The sequence below is a fragment of the Oncorhynchus kisutch genome, linkage group LG5 (assembly GCF_002021735.2).
Source record: "Oncorhynchus kisutch isolate 150728-3 linkage group LG5, Okis_V2, whole genome shotgun sequence".
NCBI classification, from domain to species: Eukaryota; Metazoa; Chordata; class Actinopteri; order Salmoniformes; family Salmonidae; genus Oncorhynchus; species Oncorhynchus kisutch.
This window is the reverse complement of record NC_034178.2, coordinates 15,448,743-15,467,457: the sequence shown is the minus strand read 5'-3', so window position 1 is coordinate 15,467,457 and position 18,715 is coordinate 15,448,743. Positions and strand designations below refer to the sequence as shown.

General features: G+C 44.0%; 1 protein-coding gene across 2 annotated transcripts in view; it reads left to right on the top strand.

The window, feature by feature from the left end:
• appa (amyloid beta (A4) precursor protein a) overlaps nt 1–18,715 on the top strand; it is a 34,810-nt gene that overhangs the window by 10,274 nt on the left and 5,821 nt on the right. The window contains exons 2-12 of one of the 2 annotated variants that reach the window (XM_020482712.2): nt 4,875–5,042; nt 7,861–7,990; nt 8,216–8,328; nt 8,787–8,971; nt 9,489–9,787; nt 10,172–10,339; nt 13,208–13,341; nt 13,566–13,640; nt 13,843–14,001; nt 14,230–14,358; nt 14,773–14,872. In XM_020482712.2, coding sequence (XP_020338301.1) covers nt 4,875–5,042; nt 7,861–7,990; nt 8,216–8,328; nt 8,787–8,971; nt 9,489–9,787; nt 10,172–10,339; nt 13,208–13,341; nt 13,566–13,640; nt 13,843–14,001; nt 14,230–14,358; nt 14,773–14,872 — 1,660 coding nt within the window. The remainder of the gene's footprint in view (nt 1–4,874; nt 5,043–7,860; nt 7,991–8,215; nt 8,329–8,786; nt 8,972–9,488; nt 9,788–10,171; nt 10,340–13,207; nt 13,342–13,565; nt 13,641–13,842; nt 14,002–14,229; nt 14,359–14,772; nt 14,873–18,715) is intronic. The other variant, XM_020482713.2, reaches the window with a different exon arrangement.

The window sequence follows — 18,715 nt, the reverse complement described above, 5'->3', positions numbered from 1 at the left end:
TCATTTGGCGTGCAGACTTTTGATCCAGCCCTGCAGTAATGCACATTATTCAAATATTAAACTAAAGGTTCTCTCTGGACCGGAATTAGCTGGATCAAAAGTTGGAGAACCCTGTTCTACATCATTGATTTCTTGTAGAGCAGAACTAAGATTCTGATCTTGCACACACATCACAAGGGAGGTGTACCTTTCCACTAGTGTAAATATACAGAGGAAAATGACATGACTGACAAGCAGATGTTTCAGCTAACTGCAGATCTACCCACTGGGGAAAGACATCAGTTCAACGGCTAGTTTTGAATTACTTTTGATCAAGTTCAATGTGAAATCAGCAGAAATGTTAATCATGAAAATGGATTTAGTTTTAAAGTTGAGTGAAGACGACAATTTCCCCAAAACCTTTTACGTTGATGACTTTTTGCAAATTTAATCAGTTTTCCATTGTTAATTCGAAGTCATCACATTTTCTGGTTGAAATGACATGGAACCACATTGATTAAGTTCTTATGGGCCAACATCTGGTGAAATTGCAGAGCGCAAAATTCAAAAATACCAAATTCAAATATTTAACATTCTTGAAAATATGTGTTATACATCAAAATAAAACGTTACTTGTTAATCCAGCCGCTGTGTCAGATTTCAAAAGGGCTTTACGGCGAGAGCAAACCATGCGATTATCTTAGGACAGCGCCCCGCATACAAACACATAAAAATCATATTTCAACCAGGCAGGTGTGCCACAAGTCAGAAATAGCGATATAATTCATGCCTTACCTTTGAAGATCTTTTGTTGACACTCCAATGTCCCAGAAACATCACAAATGGTCCTTTTCTTCGATAATGTCCTATGTCCCAAAAATGTCAATTTATTTGGTGCGTTTGATTCAGAAATACAGCGGTTTCAACTCGCCCAACATGCCGTCAAAGTATCTAATATACCTGTTAACTTGGTCCAAACATTTCAAACAACGTTCCTAAACCAACCTCAACCAATGTAAATAATCGATCAAATTTAAGACTGAATAAACTGTTTCCAATAACGGATAAACAAGCATGGGAAACAGTATTTAAACCCTTTACAATGAAGATCTGTGAAGTTATTTGGATTTTTACGAATTATCTTTGAAAGACGGTCCAAAAAATAGACGTTTCTTTATTTGCTGAGTTTGTGTGTGTGTGTGTGATTTGAGAGAGAGCCATGTGTGCAAAGCTGTCAAGGCAAAGGGCGGCTACTTTGAAGAATCTCAAATGTAAAATATATTTTATATATTTTTTTTGAATACAACATGATTCCATATGTATTATTTCACTATTATTAGAAAACAGTAAAAAATTAAGAAAAACCCTTGAATAAGTGTCAACTTTTGACTGGTACTGTGTAAATATGTGTTTTTTTTAAAATATATATATTTTTGCTACTCCTCAACAAAATAACATCTTGGTTCACTGACAGCCTATCGGCCAAACAATTGACTAGTTGACTAATTGGGGTCAGTTCTACAGTGTTCAATGACTATATAGAGCAGCAGTCTCTAAGGTGCAAGGTTGAGTATCGGGTGGTAGCCGGCTAGTAACAGTGACTAAAGCTCAGGGTAGAGTACTGGGCGGGAGCTTAAGTGACTATTTAACTGTCTGAAGACCTGGAAATAGAAGCTGTTTTTCAGTCTCTCGGTTGTAGATGATAGCAGGGTGAACAGGCCATGTAGCTGAGGTCCTGACTCCTTGCTGATCTTCTTGGCCTTCCTGTGACACCGGGTGCTGTAGATGTCCTGGAGGGCAGGCAGTGTGGCCCCGGGGATGCGTTGGGCTGAACACACTACCCTCTGGAGAGCCCTGTGGTTGCAGACAGTGCAATTGCTATACCAGGTGGTGATACAGCCTGATCTGATACTCTCAATGGTGCATCTGTAGAAGTTTGTGGTTGAAGAGGCACTTGCTCCTTTTTCACCACACTGTCTGTGAATGGACCATTTCAGCTTGTCAGTGACGTGCACGCCAAGGAACTTAAAGCTTTTCACCTTCTCTACTGCAGACCAGTGGTTTTGGATGGGGTGTGCTCTCTCTGCTGCCTACAATCAGCTCCTTCATTTTGTTGAGGGAGAGGGTATTTTCCTGACACCACTCTCCCAGGGCCCTCTCCTCCCTGTAGGCTGTCTTGTCCATTTTGGTAATCAGGCCTGCCACTTTTGTCTGCAAACTTAATGATTAAGTTGGGAGATGCACATTGCCATGTAGTCATGTGTGAACAGGGGGTACAGGAGGGGGCTGAGCACGCACCCGTGTGGAGGTTTTGTTGCCTACCTTTACCACCTGGGGTCATGCCATCTGGAACATGTCAACACAAAGCTGACTAGGGTCATGATGATTTTGCACCAAACCAAAAATTGACAAACACAGAATGACTTCTTGAAGTTGTCCAGTAAGAAACACTCATTGTTGTTTTCCGTTGCAAAAAGTGGAGGCCAACCACCCTGTTTTGGAGTAGTTGGAAGGTCTATTTCCTTACTTTTGAGAGGCACTGGCTATTGTACCAGGGGACGTCTAGCAATTGCCCTAAGCTAGTGATATGCTAACTTCAATTATTACCCCGGTTTCGCAGGGGTGCGTGCTATGTCACTACTTATAACTACAAGTTAAGTATAAATACAATAAATCTAAGATGTGTCAAATGTTATCCGGGTTTGATAGCTAAGGGGCTAGGTGTCAAGATCAAGCTTCTTGGTTACGGCAGACATTCAATCCCCTCCTGGAGAGAGGTCCCTGTTACCTAAATGGTTTTGTGGCTTGCATTTAAAAACGGTTTAAAAAAAAAATAGTGCCCCTTGTATGCCCATTGGTAATACTGTATGCACTGGTATGGTACAGAAACGGTATGACTGAATCTAGATACCGCACAACCCTAGTTTACTGTACACATGGATGAATACATTCTCACACACACACTTCTTTTAACCTGTTTGTGGGTTTTGTAACAATCTGGCCTTAAATGGCCGTGTACTGTTAGAATCTCCACCCGGCACAACCAGAAGAGGACTGGCCACCCTTCAGAGTCTGGTTTCTTCCTAGGTTCCAGCCTTTTCTAGGGAGTTTTTCCTAGCCACTGTGCTTCTACATCTGCATTGCTTGCTGTTTGAGGTTTTCGGCTGGGTTTCTGTATGGCACTTTGACCTCTACGGATGTAAAAAAGGCTTTATAAATACATTTGATTGATAGAAGACACTAACACAAGTGATTTCACATGTTTTTCCACTGTCTATGTGCGTGAGGGATTTACAGATTTGCTTGGCGCTAGGGCATGTGGCCTAACAGGTTTGCTTGAAGGACATGAACTTCTTTAGGCGACACATCCGTCCCTCAGAACTACACTGCAATCTGATCTGTTTGTGTGTACACGTGCATGCCAGAATGTGTGCATGCATGCACAGTGCACGAATGGGCGTGTGCATATGAATGGGCGTGTGCGCGTGCATATGAATGGGCATGCACTGTCTGTGTGTGTGGATAAGGATTACATTGTGCATTAGCTCGGAAAAGAATCAAGTCCATTCGCAGTATGTCATCCTCTACTTCACAAACATTTGTTTTACTGCCAAACCACTAACAAGATTATATAAAAACACAATGCAATCAGTCTCTTTCTCTCCTCTTGTTCTCTCTCTCTCTTCTCCCTCGTTCCCTAGTACAATGCTGTCTTTCAGTCTTTTGTTTGTCCCCACCTCCCTTCTTATAGGATTCTCATTACAAGACCTCCTTACGTAGTAGCAATGGACACACATACGTGCGCACACAAACATACTCACAGAGATAGATGTACACATCAATGGAGTTACATAATATAATTAGTACACGTGAATAGGCATTGGATGGACAACAAAGGGGCGCACACACGTGAGCCAAGCCAAGCATGCATACCCCTTGGCAGGCTGGCAAACTACAGTACATGTTCTTTCTCAGTGCTGCCACCTGTAGGATATCGAGGATACGTGCGTGGTGTACGCAGTCCAATGTGCGTGCGTGCCTGCATGTGTAAAAGCTTTAGGTTGGGGAGGTTTCATAAGAGACTGCAATGGTGCTGTGGGTTTTTCAATCACAATTCGGTAGGAAAGTCTACAGTAGCAATTATTTTCTCTCACCATCAAAGATCGTCAAAGAAAGCCTCTCTTTTTGCCATTGACTGGTATAGTGTGAATTTACCCCTAGGATGCTGATCTTGGGTCAGTTTTGTATTTCCCACACATCTTAAAGGTCAGGATTGGGGGAGGGAAAGCTGATCCTAGACCTGTACTGAGGGGAAACCTCACACCGGAGCCTCATTGATTCAATGACTGAAATGCCACCCAAACTCTAATCTGTGCATCTATCCCATCTATTGGGCACTGGTCAAAAGTAGTTTACGAATAAAGGGTCTATGTTTTCCCCCGCTTACACCTCTTTGTTCTCCTCTTATTCCTGCCTCCCACTTTTATTTTCTTGAATCATTACCCCGATCTCTCCCTTTCTTACACATTTTCAGTTTTTCTCCAATCTTCCATCACTCCATTCCTTCTCCACATCATTCTGACATTTATGAAAAATGTATTTTTAAACATTCTTTGTATTATATTGTTCTATGTGTCATGTATTGCCAATTCTTTGTGGGGCATGTTTTAGAAACTGCTGCCATCTTGAACAAGTCTCCCAGGCAAACAACAATGACAGCAAACTGTATAAATAAAAGCTAAATGAAAGGAACCTAATTTCGTAAAATATTTTCTGCTGACCATTTGGATTTCTCACTTCTCGCACATGCCTACCGAATACCACGGAACGAGAGTAAATGAACAATTCTCTTTTTGTCTCTCCATCCCTCCACTACTCCCTCCCTCCCTCTCAAGGTGCCGACAGATGGTGGGATGGGCCTGCTGGCGGAGCCCCAGGTGGCCATGTTCTGTGGGAAGCTCAACATGCATGTGGATGTCCAAAGCGGCAAATGGGAGTCAGACCCCTCCGGCACCAAGAGCTGTATCGGCACCAAGGAGGGCATCCTGCAGTACTGTCAGGAGGTATGGAGATTGGGGTCGGATATGATGCAATACAATAACTTAATATACACACAGTTTTAGAACACTTATTCATTCAAGTGTTTTCCTTGTATATATATTTTTCTTTATTCTACATTGTAGAATAATAGTGAAGACATCAAAACAATGAAATAACACATGGAATCATGTAGTTACCAAAAAATCTGAATATATTTGAGGTTCTTCACTCTTCTTCTTGGTAAAATAGCCCATACACAGCCTAGAGGTGTGTTGGGTCATTTGTCCTGTTGATAAACAAATGATAGTCCCACTAAGCCCAAACAATGTGGGATGGCGTATTGCTGCAGGAACCAAAAATCTCCCGTTTGGACTCAAGGACAAATTTCCACCGGTCCAATGTCCATTGCTCATGTTTCTTGGCCCAAGCAAGGCTCTTCTTATTGGTGTCCTTTAGTAGTGGTTTCTTTGCAGCAATTTGACCATCAAGACCTGATTCATGCAGTCTCCTCTGAACAGTTGATGTGTCTGTTACTTGAAATCTGAAGCATTATTTGGGTTGCAATCTGAGGTTCAGTTAATTGCCAATTTCTGACGCTGGTAACTAATGAACTTATCCTCTACAGCAGAGGTAACTCTGGGTCTTACATTCCTGTGGCGTTCCTCATGAGAGCCAGTTTCATCATAGCACTTGATGGTTTTTGCAACTCACATTTTCCGTATAGAGTGACCTTCATGTCTTAAAGTAATGATGGACTGTCGTTTCTCTTTGCTTATCTGAGCTGTTCTTCCCAAAATATGGACTTGGCCCTATTTGGTAAAATATATCTTCTGTATACCCCCACACCCCTTGTAATAACACAACTGATTGGCTCAAATGCATGAAGAAGGAAAGAAATTCCACAAATTAATTCAACAAGGCACACCTGTTAATTGAAATGCATTCCAGGTGACTACCTCATGAAGGTGGTTGCGAGAATGCCAGGAGTGTGCAAGCAAAGAGTAGGGATTATTGTTTTTTTGGTTACTACCTGATTCCATTTATTATTTCATAGTTTTGATGTCTTCACTATTATTCTACAATGTAGAAAATATATATTTTATAAATGCAGAAAAACCCTTGAATGAGTAGGTGTTTTAAAACTTTTGATCGGTAGTGTATAATATAATGTATTCCATTTAGCAGACACTTTTATCCAAAGATGACTTAGTCATGTGTGCATACATCTTAACACATACCCATAGACTTCCATTCATTGCGCTACATGCTAGTCAGCATTAGCTTGCGAAACTACCTCTAACTTCCTGCATACTGGACACCGAGACAACGTGTTATTCACGAGTTCATCTGACTCTGGAGAAGTAAAGTGGCCTCATTGGCAAAATCCCGAAGTGTCCATTTTAAGAGTGCTGGGCCAGTAACCTAAAAGGTCGCTACTTCGAATCCCTGAGCCGACTTTGTGAAAAATCTAACATGCCCTTGAGCAAAGCACTTAACCCTAATTGCTCCGGAGTCGCCATCAGCAATGGCTTATTCTCCAAGTGTGTCCTGGGGAGTGGGATATGCATAACTAATTTTCAATTCACATATGCGTATAATACACACGTGCAGATGTATGAAATAGGACAAATGAAAGCACCCACATTATTATTTATATTCTTATTATTATTAGTAGTAGTATTCTGGCGTTGCAAGCATTATGCTCTACCAACTAAGCTACCGAGGACCTACTATAATGTCCATAGACATGGAAATTAAATTTTGTTAGGTCACCGTACAAAATACACTTACGTAATTTAGCAGACGCTCCTATCCAGAGCGACTTAACAATAGTGAGTGCATACATTTTCATTTGTTCGTACTAGTTCCTCGTGGGAATGCAACACCAGGGTTGTGGGTTTGAAGTGCCATGCTCTACCAACTAAGCCACATGGGACCTATACACAATATAAATACACTATAATACAACCACATGCAATGCAAAAATACTGCAAAGTGAGAACACACATGGGGGAGAAGGGAGAGGGAGGGGAATGAGAGGGATGCATCCAAATGTATCGGCATCCTGCAGTTCTGGTAGGAGAGAGAGGGAGTAGAAATGGTGTCTTTGGCATCAACCAGGACTGCCCGGAGGTGGGAGAGGAAGGGGGGATAGATGGGGAGGAAAGATGTGAATCAAGAGCTACATATTGCGAGGAGCTAGGCGGGAGGGAAGGTGGTAGAGTTGGGGGGCGCTGAAGGATAAAGAGCCAAATCGTCACCCTGCAATATTGCTGGGGGGGGGGATTCAAGGTCAATAAATGTAATTCATTTACATGGCACAATGCAGTTGAACTCTGAATTTTATGATGATAAACTAAAGGGAGGGAGAGAGAAACAACCGAAAGGCATGTGCATAGAGAGGAGTTGGAGTGTAGTGCTGTTAAAATGGAGATTGAGAATTGGGTCAGGGAAACAGTGGATAAATGATAAACCAATTGAAAGGTAGGAAAGGAGGGGTGGAGTGAGTTAGACAAGTAATTGGATGAGAGGAGCAAAACAAGTAATACTTGGAGAGGTGGATTAGAGGAGAACTGAGAACAATTAAGAGGGAGAGGAGGATATGGAGAGAAGGGGGAGTAAAAAAAAGAGGGCTTTGACCGGATGGTAGGGACGGATGGGAGGATGTGGACGAACAGTGATTGGGAGAGAGCGGAAAAGAGTGCTTACCCTCCTGTGAACGGATGGTGTGACAGATGGGTGATGTGGGGGAGGGAGAGAAATCATAGATAGAAAATGGGATGGGGGGGGGGGGGTGAAAAGTGATGATGATAGACAGACTCCGTGTTTCTTCTCTCCCAGGTATACCCTGAGCTGCAGATCACCAACGTGGTGGAGGCCAACCAGCCAGTCAGCGTCCAGAACTGGTGCAAGAAGGGCCGCAAGCAGTGCCGCAGTCACCTGCACATCGTGGTGCCCTACCGATGCCTAGGTACAAATGCACTGTGTGGGGAGGCTTGAGTGTGTGGGTGGGGTTCGCTGTGTGTAGGGGGGAAATATGTGTTGCGTGTATGTGAGAGGGGGAGAGAAATTGATTTATGTGCGTTTCTACTATTTGAATTCCATCCCTTAGTAAAAAGTGGTTGTTTTGTTGTTGGCAGATGTTTTTTTTTAGTTATGTCTGTATATTAATTGGTTCTGTTTGTGTATGGTGCAGTGGGAGAGTTTGTCAGTGATGCCCTGCTGGTTCCTGATAAGTGCAAGTTCCTGCACCAGGAGCGCATGGACATGTGTGAGAGCCACCTGCACTGGCACACTGTGGCCAAAGAGGTGAGATCACGCGCGCACACTTACATGCATACAACACTGATTGCGAGCCAGGTCTAATCGACCAACGTCAGTGCCTGACCTCACTAATGCTCTTGTGGCTGATTGGAAGCAAGTCCCCGCAGTAATGTTCCAACATCTAGTGGCAAGCCTTCCCAGAAGAGTTGAGGCTGTTATAGCAGCAAAGAGGGTCCAACTCCATATTAATACCCATGATTTTGGAATGAGATGTTTGTCAAGCAGGTGTCCACCTACTTTTGGGCATGTAGTGTATAATTCACAAAACCTGGAGCCGTATGAATCAATTATCTCAGAGTAGAAGTGCCGATTTAGGATCCGTTTTGTCTTTTAGATCACCATGAATACAATGACATGGACGGGGGGAACTGATCCTAGATCAGTGCTCCTACTCTTGGTACACGCAGCCCTTGCTTTAACAGCCCCATCCCTCTCTCACCCAGTCCTGTGGAGACCGCACTTTGAATCTCCATGACTACGGGATGCTGTTGCCGTGCGGCATTGACCGTTTCCGGGGGGTGGAGTTTGTGTGCTGTCCGTCAGACAGGGAGACCGACAGCACTGAGCAGGACGAGGACGACTCGGATGTGTGGTGGGGAGGAGCCGAGACTGACTACACTGACAACAGGTACACACACAGGAGCTCATACAGTACTCCCTTACATTCATACTTATACTATCCTCGCCCCCGGGCTATTGTGCACAGTGCATATCAGCCTGGGATATCAACAATTCAAAGTTGTCCTTAGTGGGAGAGACCATAGAATTCTATGGGAGTGACCTACTGAGTAAAGTATTTGTCAGTTAATTTGAGCTAATCACACAACTGCGAGGCTGACCGTAAACTGAAGTGTGCATGACACACAGGGTAGGGGGAAGGTGTTGTGAGAGGTGATTGGTTGGTACATTAAGCCAATGCCTATGCGCCTGGAGTTTCTACCGGTCTTTTGGTAGTGGCTAACAGCAGCGAAGTTTGACTCGCTGATCCACCAGACTTTTTGTCCATTTGCGCAGAAGTGTCTGGGAATGAGATTATACTTATAATAGCACTCACACACACCCACAGTACACTCGCTTATAACCACGTTACTCACACACATCCTCACTCTCCCTCTTTCTACCTTCCTCAATCATCCCTCTCACAGTATGGAAAGGGGGGCAGCAAAGCCAGCTGGGTTCACACCCCAGCAGCAACAGGAGGAGGAGGAGACAGAGGAGACCGCCCCTGCCATGGTAGAGGAAGAAGATGATGATGATGATGAGGAAGAGGGGCAGGAGGTGCTGGACAATGACCAGGATGGAGACGGGGACGAGGACGACGAGGAGGAGGATGATGATGACGACGTCATTGACGAGCGCGACGATAGTGAGCCCACCACCAACATCGCCATGACTACCACCACCACTACTACTACCACTGAGTCTGTGGAGGAAGTGGTCAGAGGTGAGAGTGACTGGGAGGGCCAGGGGCCTTGTGTGTGTACATAATTTACTCTTGTCTAGTTAAAGGTTGAGTGAGTGTATGCAGGGGTGGAATTGGGGGGGTGCAAATCTAGAAACTCACCACTAAATTAGTAGGAATTCAGCTAAATCCCCATTCCACCACCCATGACATTACAGTGGTGTGTAAGTTCACACACCATTGGCATGCACACGCCTGTACAATAATAAGAATGTGTTCCAAATGGCACCCTATTCCCTATATAGTATCCCTTATATATCCGTATATTTTGACCAGAGGCCTATGTAGGGAATAGGCCGGGTGCCATTTGGCGCACTCACCCTGTGTGTGTGTGTGTGTGCTGACGGCTCATTGCCCCCCTACCAGAGGTGTGTTGGGCGAATGCGGAGACGGGCCCATGCCGTGCCATGCTTGCACGCTGGTACTTTGACCGCGAGGAGGGCCGCTGTGCCCAGTTCATCTATGGCGGCTGCGGGGGCAACCGCAATAACTTTGAGTCGGAGGAGTACTGCCTGTCTGTATGCAGCAACGTCAGTAAGTCAGTCACACAGACAGCATCCTGTCTACCTGTCTGTCTGCGTGTCCACGTCTGAAAGCTAGCCTCTGTCATTTGCCCTCTGGCTAGCTAGCTGCTAACCATGCTAATACTACTTCACGTTACATGCTAACCTCTGGTCTCACGAACCACCACTTGTACTGTCTGTCTGCTGCACTGTTAGTAAGTCGGTCACACAGACTACTTGTCTGTCTGCGTGTAGTGTCTATGTTGGCTAGTTACCATCTGACTAGCTGTTAACCATGCAAGTTCTCGCTAACCTGTGGTCTCACTTAACTAAATCTTGTTGTACTGCCTGCATGGTCAGTCACACGGACAGCAGAGCTCCCTGCCCAACTGTCTGTGTGTTACACTGTTAGTGTCCACGTTTGCTAGCTAGTTTCTGGTTAGCGTCTGGCCCCTTGGTGCTAACTACACTAACCATGTCTCACTAACCACCACGCATTGTGTGTTTACTGTAGGCTTGGGTGATATACTGGGGTGTTTCGAAATACAGATGGTATGATTTTCAATATCGTTAAAAAATTATTTTTGTGTAGACTTTTTTGGGGTGGGGGCACCCCCTGCTAGGGCCGCTACGCCCACTGCTTATAACCACAAGTTAAGTGTAAATATAACAAATCTAAAATGTCCAATAAATGTTATCAGATAAATAGAAATCCAAAATGGATGGTGTTGAGAGAGAGACTGGAGGGGTTGAATGGAGCTGAAGGGTGGGATTAATAAGAGTCTGTCAAATGTATATACGTTCAGAAATGTGTGAAATAGCACAGTTACAGATGGAAATGGAGGAAGGACTAAAAACAAACAAAATAGAACTATTGTAAAATAGATTGTCTGTAAAATGTGTATAAGGTAGATGCTTATGTGTTATTGTGTGTGTGTGGATATAGTTACCCAAAACATATATTGGGGAAATGATACAGACAATTACTTTGCTTCCAGAAATCCACCCCTTAAACAACTAATTCGAAATGTTATCTGGTTTGCGAACTGCTGGCCAAGGGGCTAGATGTGAAGATCAAGCTTGTTGGTTACAGCAAAGACATTCAATTCCCTCCTAGATCAAGATCCCTGTTACGTCATTTTTTCAATTTATTTATTTAAATATATATTTAAATAAATAGCGTCCGTTGTGTGCACATTCGGTAATACTGTATGGTACAGAAACAGTATGACTGTATGAAAATCTAGATACCGTCCAACCCTAGTTTACTGTACACATGGACAAATACATTCTCACACACACGCACACACACACCTTTTAACCTGTTTGTGGGTTTTAGAAGACACTAACACGAGTGATTTCACCTGTTCTCCCCCCCCCCCCCCCCCCCCCCCACACTGATTCCGTATGAGCGGACAGTGTGTGCGCGACAGATGGAAGGCAAAAGTTTATCTCGCACTGATTCTAGTGTTGTGTGAGGCAGTGACCTGACAGTCGAGTGTGAACGATCCATTCAGCGTTGGATCACTCTCGCCCTCCTCCTCCCCCTACTTTCTGTATATCGTATGTCTCCCACGCCCTCCTTCTCTCACTAATCCTGTCTTTCACTCCATCTCACCTCTGTAGCAGCCTCTGAAATTGTGTGTGCGCGCGTGTGTGATTTCCACTTGGTTGAGCATATCGGAGGTGTGAAAGACAGTGTTGTGGTTCCACCAGCTAGCAATCCTCTACCCTCACATTTAGACTTCCAAGTGAAAATTGTGTTAACGGTTCTGTTTTGTTCGGATCGCAAAAAATGCTCTTGGTTGTTTTGGGACTATTGAGTGTCTGTGAAAGGAAGTCGTGCTTATCTCTGAGACAAACCTAAAACAAAAAAACATGCTTCACATGACACACACACAGGTTCCAAAGTATCAAATCAGCGCTTCCTTATTCATGTAAGAAGTAATATATTTATGCTGTTCAATGTTTAATCAAGGATGATAATGATAGGTACAGTATGTCACGTAATGTGATACACACACTTTAGCCTGGGGACATTTTACAACATCGTTCCTCTCGGAATGATATTACATATTATACAATTGACTTTTTCCTGTCAAATGGATCACAGGTCATGCAAGGTATCCCAGCCTTAAGGCATAACAGCTTTTTACTCGTTTTGTCTGTAGTCAAATAAATGGGCAAATTGCTAAAGTAACTCTTCTAGAGGATTTTAATCAAACGTCTAAATGACTTGGAGTGTCTATGTCAGTCACATTAATGGAAGAGATTTGTTTAAAGAAATCACGGTTGGAAAATTCCCGGAATCTGGCCGGAACAAGCAGGAAATCTGGAATCCTCCAACCAGGACACCACACACACACACACACACACACACACACACACGGAGAGACACCAGCCACCCTTCAAACACACACTTCTCTGCTTTTTCACTCTGTATTGTTTACTCTCGTTCACTCGCTCGATGAATCACTAACCAACCTGTTGTTGTAACACTAGTATTATTAATCGTCTAGCATTAGTGTTTGCTATTAGTGTTAGCTGCTACATAGTGTTGGTAGTTTGGAACTTTACTTTGTTTATTGGTATTATATTACTGCCTCCGGATCCTTATTTCAGTCAAGTCAAATACTCTGAAGGCACTTATCGTAAGTCACTTTGGATAAGATTGGTCTGGATTTTGAAGAGGAAAGCAATGAAAGAAGAAACATAGAAAAAGGGATCCCCGGGGAAGGTGAAGGAACAATGGGGGATACCTGAAGACCAGATTGTAAGAGTCATTTTCAAAATTTCTCTCCATCTCATCCCCTTCTCTCTCCTCCCTCTCCTCAATTGCACCCGCGCACCCCCTGTCCTCCATGTCCATTTACCCCGGGCCCCTCCCTCCACCAATCAGTGCCCACCGCCACCCCCAGCCCTCCCGATGCCGTGGACCGTTATCTGGAGACGCCCGGGGATGACAACGAACACGCCCACTTTGCCAAGGCCAAGGAGAGCCTGGAGGCCAAACACCGCGAGAGGATGTCCCAGGTAGGATAGAGGGAGCGAGAAGGGTAGGGGTGGAGGGTGGGAAAGGCAGATGGAAGGGGCGATAGAGAGTTTTGAGAGTGGAACGGGGAGGGAGGATGGAGAATGGGTGAGGTGAAAGGGAAGGAAGCAAAGACACGGGCGTGGTGAAAACTCATGTATGACTATAGCCGGAAGGAAGGAGTTAGATACAGCAGTAACGGGTCTTTCTTCTTGTATGTGTGTAGGTGATGAGGGAGTGGGAGGAGGCCGAGAGGGAGGCCAAGAGTCTACCTCGTGCTGATAAGAAGGCTGTCATCCAGGTCAGACACACACAGAAGATACTGATTGAGCATTTATGAATATTTTTTTGTGACTCAATGTCATAGCTGTTGTGTGTCTGAATATTTGATAATAGTGTGGTAGGTGGTAGTGACTTATATACTACACATATACTATGTTCAATATGTGTGTATATTAAATGTCATGTTGTACAGTATAATAATGTGTGTGTCTATCACACAGCGTTTCCAGGAGAAGGTGGAGGCCCTGGAGCAGGAGGCAGCCAGTGAGAGGCAGCAGCTGGTTGAGACCCACATGGCCCGAGTTGAGGCCCTGCTCAATGACCGCCGTCGCCTGGCCCTGGAGAGCTACCTGACCTCCCTGCAGGCCCAACCACCCAGGGTAGGTAGAGAGTATGTAGTAACAGAGTATAACACACACACACACAGTGTTGCCTGGCCCTGTAGAGCCACCTAACTGCCTAGCCACCCAGGGTAGGGACACACACACACACAGTACATATGGATCATCCTCCCATTGTCTTAATCTTCCCACACACAGACCGACGTTCTGACTCATATCTCTCTCGCTCCCGCTGTCTCTCTCCCTTTTTCCCCTCCTTCTCTCTAGCCTCGTCATGTGTTCAGCCTATTGAAGAAGTATGTCCGTGCAGAGCAGAAGGACAGACAGCACACCCTTAAACACTTTGAGCACGTCCGCATGGTCGACCCCAAGAAGGCCGCACAGATCCGACCCCAGGTAATAAGCCCACTAAAGGCCTTTAAAAATAATAATAATTTAAGTCACATTTGAATGTGTTTTACATGGTGACTGTAATTTTGTTGTCATTCTCATGAAGGCTGAAACATTTTGATTTGATCTTGAATCAAATCGAAGATTTTTATTGATGCCCTTATTACTTTTTGTATGCACCTCGTCTCACGTTGGTTGACCACTTTCTAGTCCTCTCCAGTGCAGAAACAAAATATTTTCCATTTATGCCGGATAAAATAATTAAACCTAGAAACAACATCCACCCCCAATGCCAAATGTGCTCACACACCCACAAACACCTATACACCACTGAAGGGTATTTTGGTAACCTCCTGACATGTACAATGTATGGCTCACAGAAGATGGCTTGTATTAAATAGCATTCAAATGTACATGTAGGTATTGACCCACCTGCGTGTGATTGAGGAGAGGATGAACCAGTCCCTGGGCCTGCTCTACAAGGTGCCCGGAGTGGCCGACGATATCCAGGACCAAGTTGGTGAGTTTTTTTTTTTCTTTTTTCCCCCAGTCTCATTTCTCCTTCATTAACCAGGTAAAGGTTGACTAGGTCTGTGTGTAAGCATTAACTGATATGAACCAGTAACCTGCCCTCAGCACACTGTCACCAACCACTATCCATAGTTTATATCCACAAAACCCTCATCCACTTTTTCATTCATGATACAGATAATCATGACATCTCTCAATTCTCACCTACACCTGTCAAATCAATAACTATAGCTACTTCTTCCCGCTCCCCTCCCTCCCTCTGTGTTTGTCTGGGTCTTGAGTTGTGTGCGTCACCGAACCCCCTTCTCTCAGGCTGCTCCCCTGCCCTCTGGGCGCACACACACCGCCTCCCAGCAACACAGACATTAGTTTGGTTTTCTCCTGTCTTTAAAACAAATGAGAACAGAGAGCGACCTTGTTTCAAGTGAAGTGTCTGAGGAAGACTCTCAAATGGAACCCCATTCCCTATATAGTGCACTGATTTTGACCAGGGCCCATGGGGTACCTACAGAGCATTCTGAAAGTATTCAGACCCCTTGACCTTTTTTACACATTCTGTTAGGTTACAACCTTATTCTAAAATTGATTTAAATCGTTTTTTCCCCATCATAAATCTATACACAATACCCCATAATGACAGAGCAAAAACAGGTTTTTATACATTTTACAAATGTATAAAAAAATGATATTACATTTAAACAAGTAATCAGTCCCTTTACTTTGAAGCACCTTAGGCAGCGACAACAGCCTTGAGTCTTGGGTATGACGCTACAAGCTTTGCACACCTGGATTTGGAGTTTTTCCCATTCTTCTTTGCATATCTTTTCAAGCTCTGTCAGGTTGGATGGGGAGCGTCGTTGCACAGCTATTTCTCCGTTCTCTCTCCAGAGATGTTCGATCGGGTTCAAGTCTGGGCTCTGGCTGGGCCACTCAAGGACATTCAGAGACTTGTCCTGAAGCCACTGCTGCGTTGTCTTCAAATCAAATGTTATTTGTCACATGCACTGAATACAAAGGGTGTAGACCTTACAGTGAAATAGTTACTTACAAGCCCTGAACCAACAATGCAATAAATCAAAAAAATCTAAATAAACTGAAGTATAAAAGAATCCATATAAAACCAATAGAAAAATAACTAAGGAGCAACTAAAAAAACTGCGAGAGGCGACGAGCACATATTTTGTCCATTAAAACAACATCAAATTGATCAGAAATAGTGTAGACATTGTTAATATTGTAAATGACTATTGTAGCTGGAAACGGCAGATCTTTTTAAATGGAAAATCTACATAGGCATACAGAGGCCCATTATCAGCAACCATCACTCTGTTCCAATGGCACATTGTGTTAGCTAATCCAAGTTTGTCATTTTAAAAGGCTAATTGATCATTAGAAAACCCTTTTCCAATTACTTTAGCACAGCTGAAAACTGTTGGTCTGATTTAAAGAAGCAATTAAACTGGCCTTCTTTGGACTAGTTGAGTATCTGGAGTATCAGCATTTGTGGGTTCGATTACAGGCTCAAAATGGCCAGAAACAAAGCACTTTAATCTGAAACTCGTCAGTCTATTCTTGTTCTGAGAAATTAAGGCTATTCCATGCTAGAAATTGCCAAGAAACTGAAGATCTCGTACTACGCTGTGTACTACTCCCGTCACAGAAGGGCTCGAACTGGCTCTAACCAGAATACAAAGAGGAGTGGGAGGCCCCGGTGCACAACTGAGCAAGAGGACAAGTACATTAGTGTCTAGTTTGAGGAATAGATGCCTCAAGTCCTCAACTGGTAGCTTCATTACATAGTACCTGCAAAACACCAGTCTCAACGTCAACAATGAAGAGGTGACTCCGGGATGCTGACCATCTAGGCAGAGTTCCTCTGTCCAGTGACTGTTCTTTTGCCCATCTTAATCATTTTTTTATTGGCCAGTCTGAGATATGGCATTTTCTTTGCAACTCTGCCTAGGTAGGTTACCTTGGTGTTCTTGGGCACAGAGACTGGAGTGGTTAGCTTGAAGCATGTTGGTATTACAGACTCTGTCAGGAACAGGTTGAAAATGTCAGTGAAGACATCTGCCAGTTGGTCAGCGTATGCTCGGAGTACACATCCTGGTAATCCGTCTGGCCCTGCGGCCTTGTGAATGTTGACCTGTTTGCTCACATCGGCTATGGAGAGTGTGATAACACAGTCGTCCGGAACAGCTGATGCTCTCATGCATGCTTCAGTGTTGCTTGCCTCGAAGTGAGCATGTAAGTTAGTGGGGCAAAAATGTATTTAGTCAGCCACCAATTGTGCAAGTTCTCCCACTTAAAAATATGAGAGGCCTGTAATTTTTATCATAGGTACACTTCAACTATGAAAGACAAAATGAGAAAAAAAATCCAGAAAATCACATTGTAGGATTTATTATGAATTTATTTGCAAATTATGGTGGAAAATAAGTATTTGGTCACCTACAAACAAGCAAGATTTCTGGCTCTCACAGACCTGTAACTTCTTCTTTAAGAGGCTCCTCTGTCTTCCACTCGTTACCTGTATTAATGGCACCAGAATAAACGACACCTGTCCACAACCGCAAACAGTCACACTCCAAACTCCTCTATGGCCAATACCAAAGAGCAGTCAAAGGACACAAACAAAATTGTAGACCTGCACCAGGCTGGGAGAGCATTTGGATGATCCAGAAGAAGATTGGGAGAATGTCATATGGTCAGGTGAAACCAAAATATAACTTTTTGGTAAAAACTCAACTCGTCGTGTTTGGAGGACAAAGAATGCTGAGTTGCAGCCAAAGAACACCATACCTACTGTGAAGCATGGGAGTGGAAACATCATGCTTTTTGGGGCTGTTTTTCTGCAAAGGGACCAGGACGACTGATCCGTGTGAAGGAAAGAATGAATGGGGCCATGTATTGTGAGATTTTGAGTGAAAACCTCCCATCAGCAAGGGCATTGAAGATGAAACGTGGCTGGGTCTTTCAGCATGACAATGATCCCAAACACACCACCCGGGCAACGAAGGAGTGGCTTCGTAAGAAGCATTTCAAGGTCCTGGAGTGGCCTAGCCAGTCTCCAGATCTCAAACCCATAGAAAATCTTTGGAGGGAATTGAAAGTCCGTGTTGCCCAGCAACAGCCCCAAAACAGCACTGCTCTAGAGAAGATCTGCATGGAGGAATGGGCCAAAATACCAGCAACAGTGTGTGAAAACCTTGTGAAGACTTACAGAAAACGTTTGACCTCTGTCATTGCCAACAAAGGATATATAACAAAGTATTGAGGAACTTTTGTTATTGACCAAATTCTTATTTTCCACCATAATTTGCTAATAAATTCATTAAAAATCCTACAATGTGATTTTTCTGGATTTTTTTCCTCATTTTGTCTGTCATAGTTGAAGTGTACCTATGAGGAAAATTACAGGCCTCATCTTTTTAAGTGGGAGAACTTGCACAATTGGTGGCTGACTACATTTTTTTTTTTTTGCCCCACTGTATTTAGCTTGTCTGGTAGGCTTGTGTCTTGGCTGTGTGCATAGGGTCGTTGTCCTGTTGGAAGGTGAACCTTTGCCCCAGTCTGAGGTCCTATCATGAAGGCCTGATTTGTGGAGGGCTGCAGAGAGGGTTGTCCTTCTGGAAGGTTCTCCTCTCCCCAGTGGAACTCTGGAGCTCTGTCAAAGTGGCCATCTGGTTCTTGGTCACCTCCCTATCCAAGGCCCTTCTCCCCCGATTGCTCCGTTTATCCGGGCGGTCAGCTCAAGGAAGAGTCTTGGTGGGTCCCAACTTCTTCCATTTAAGAATGGAGGCCGCTGTGTTCTTGGTCCTTCAAACCTTCC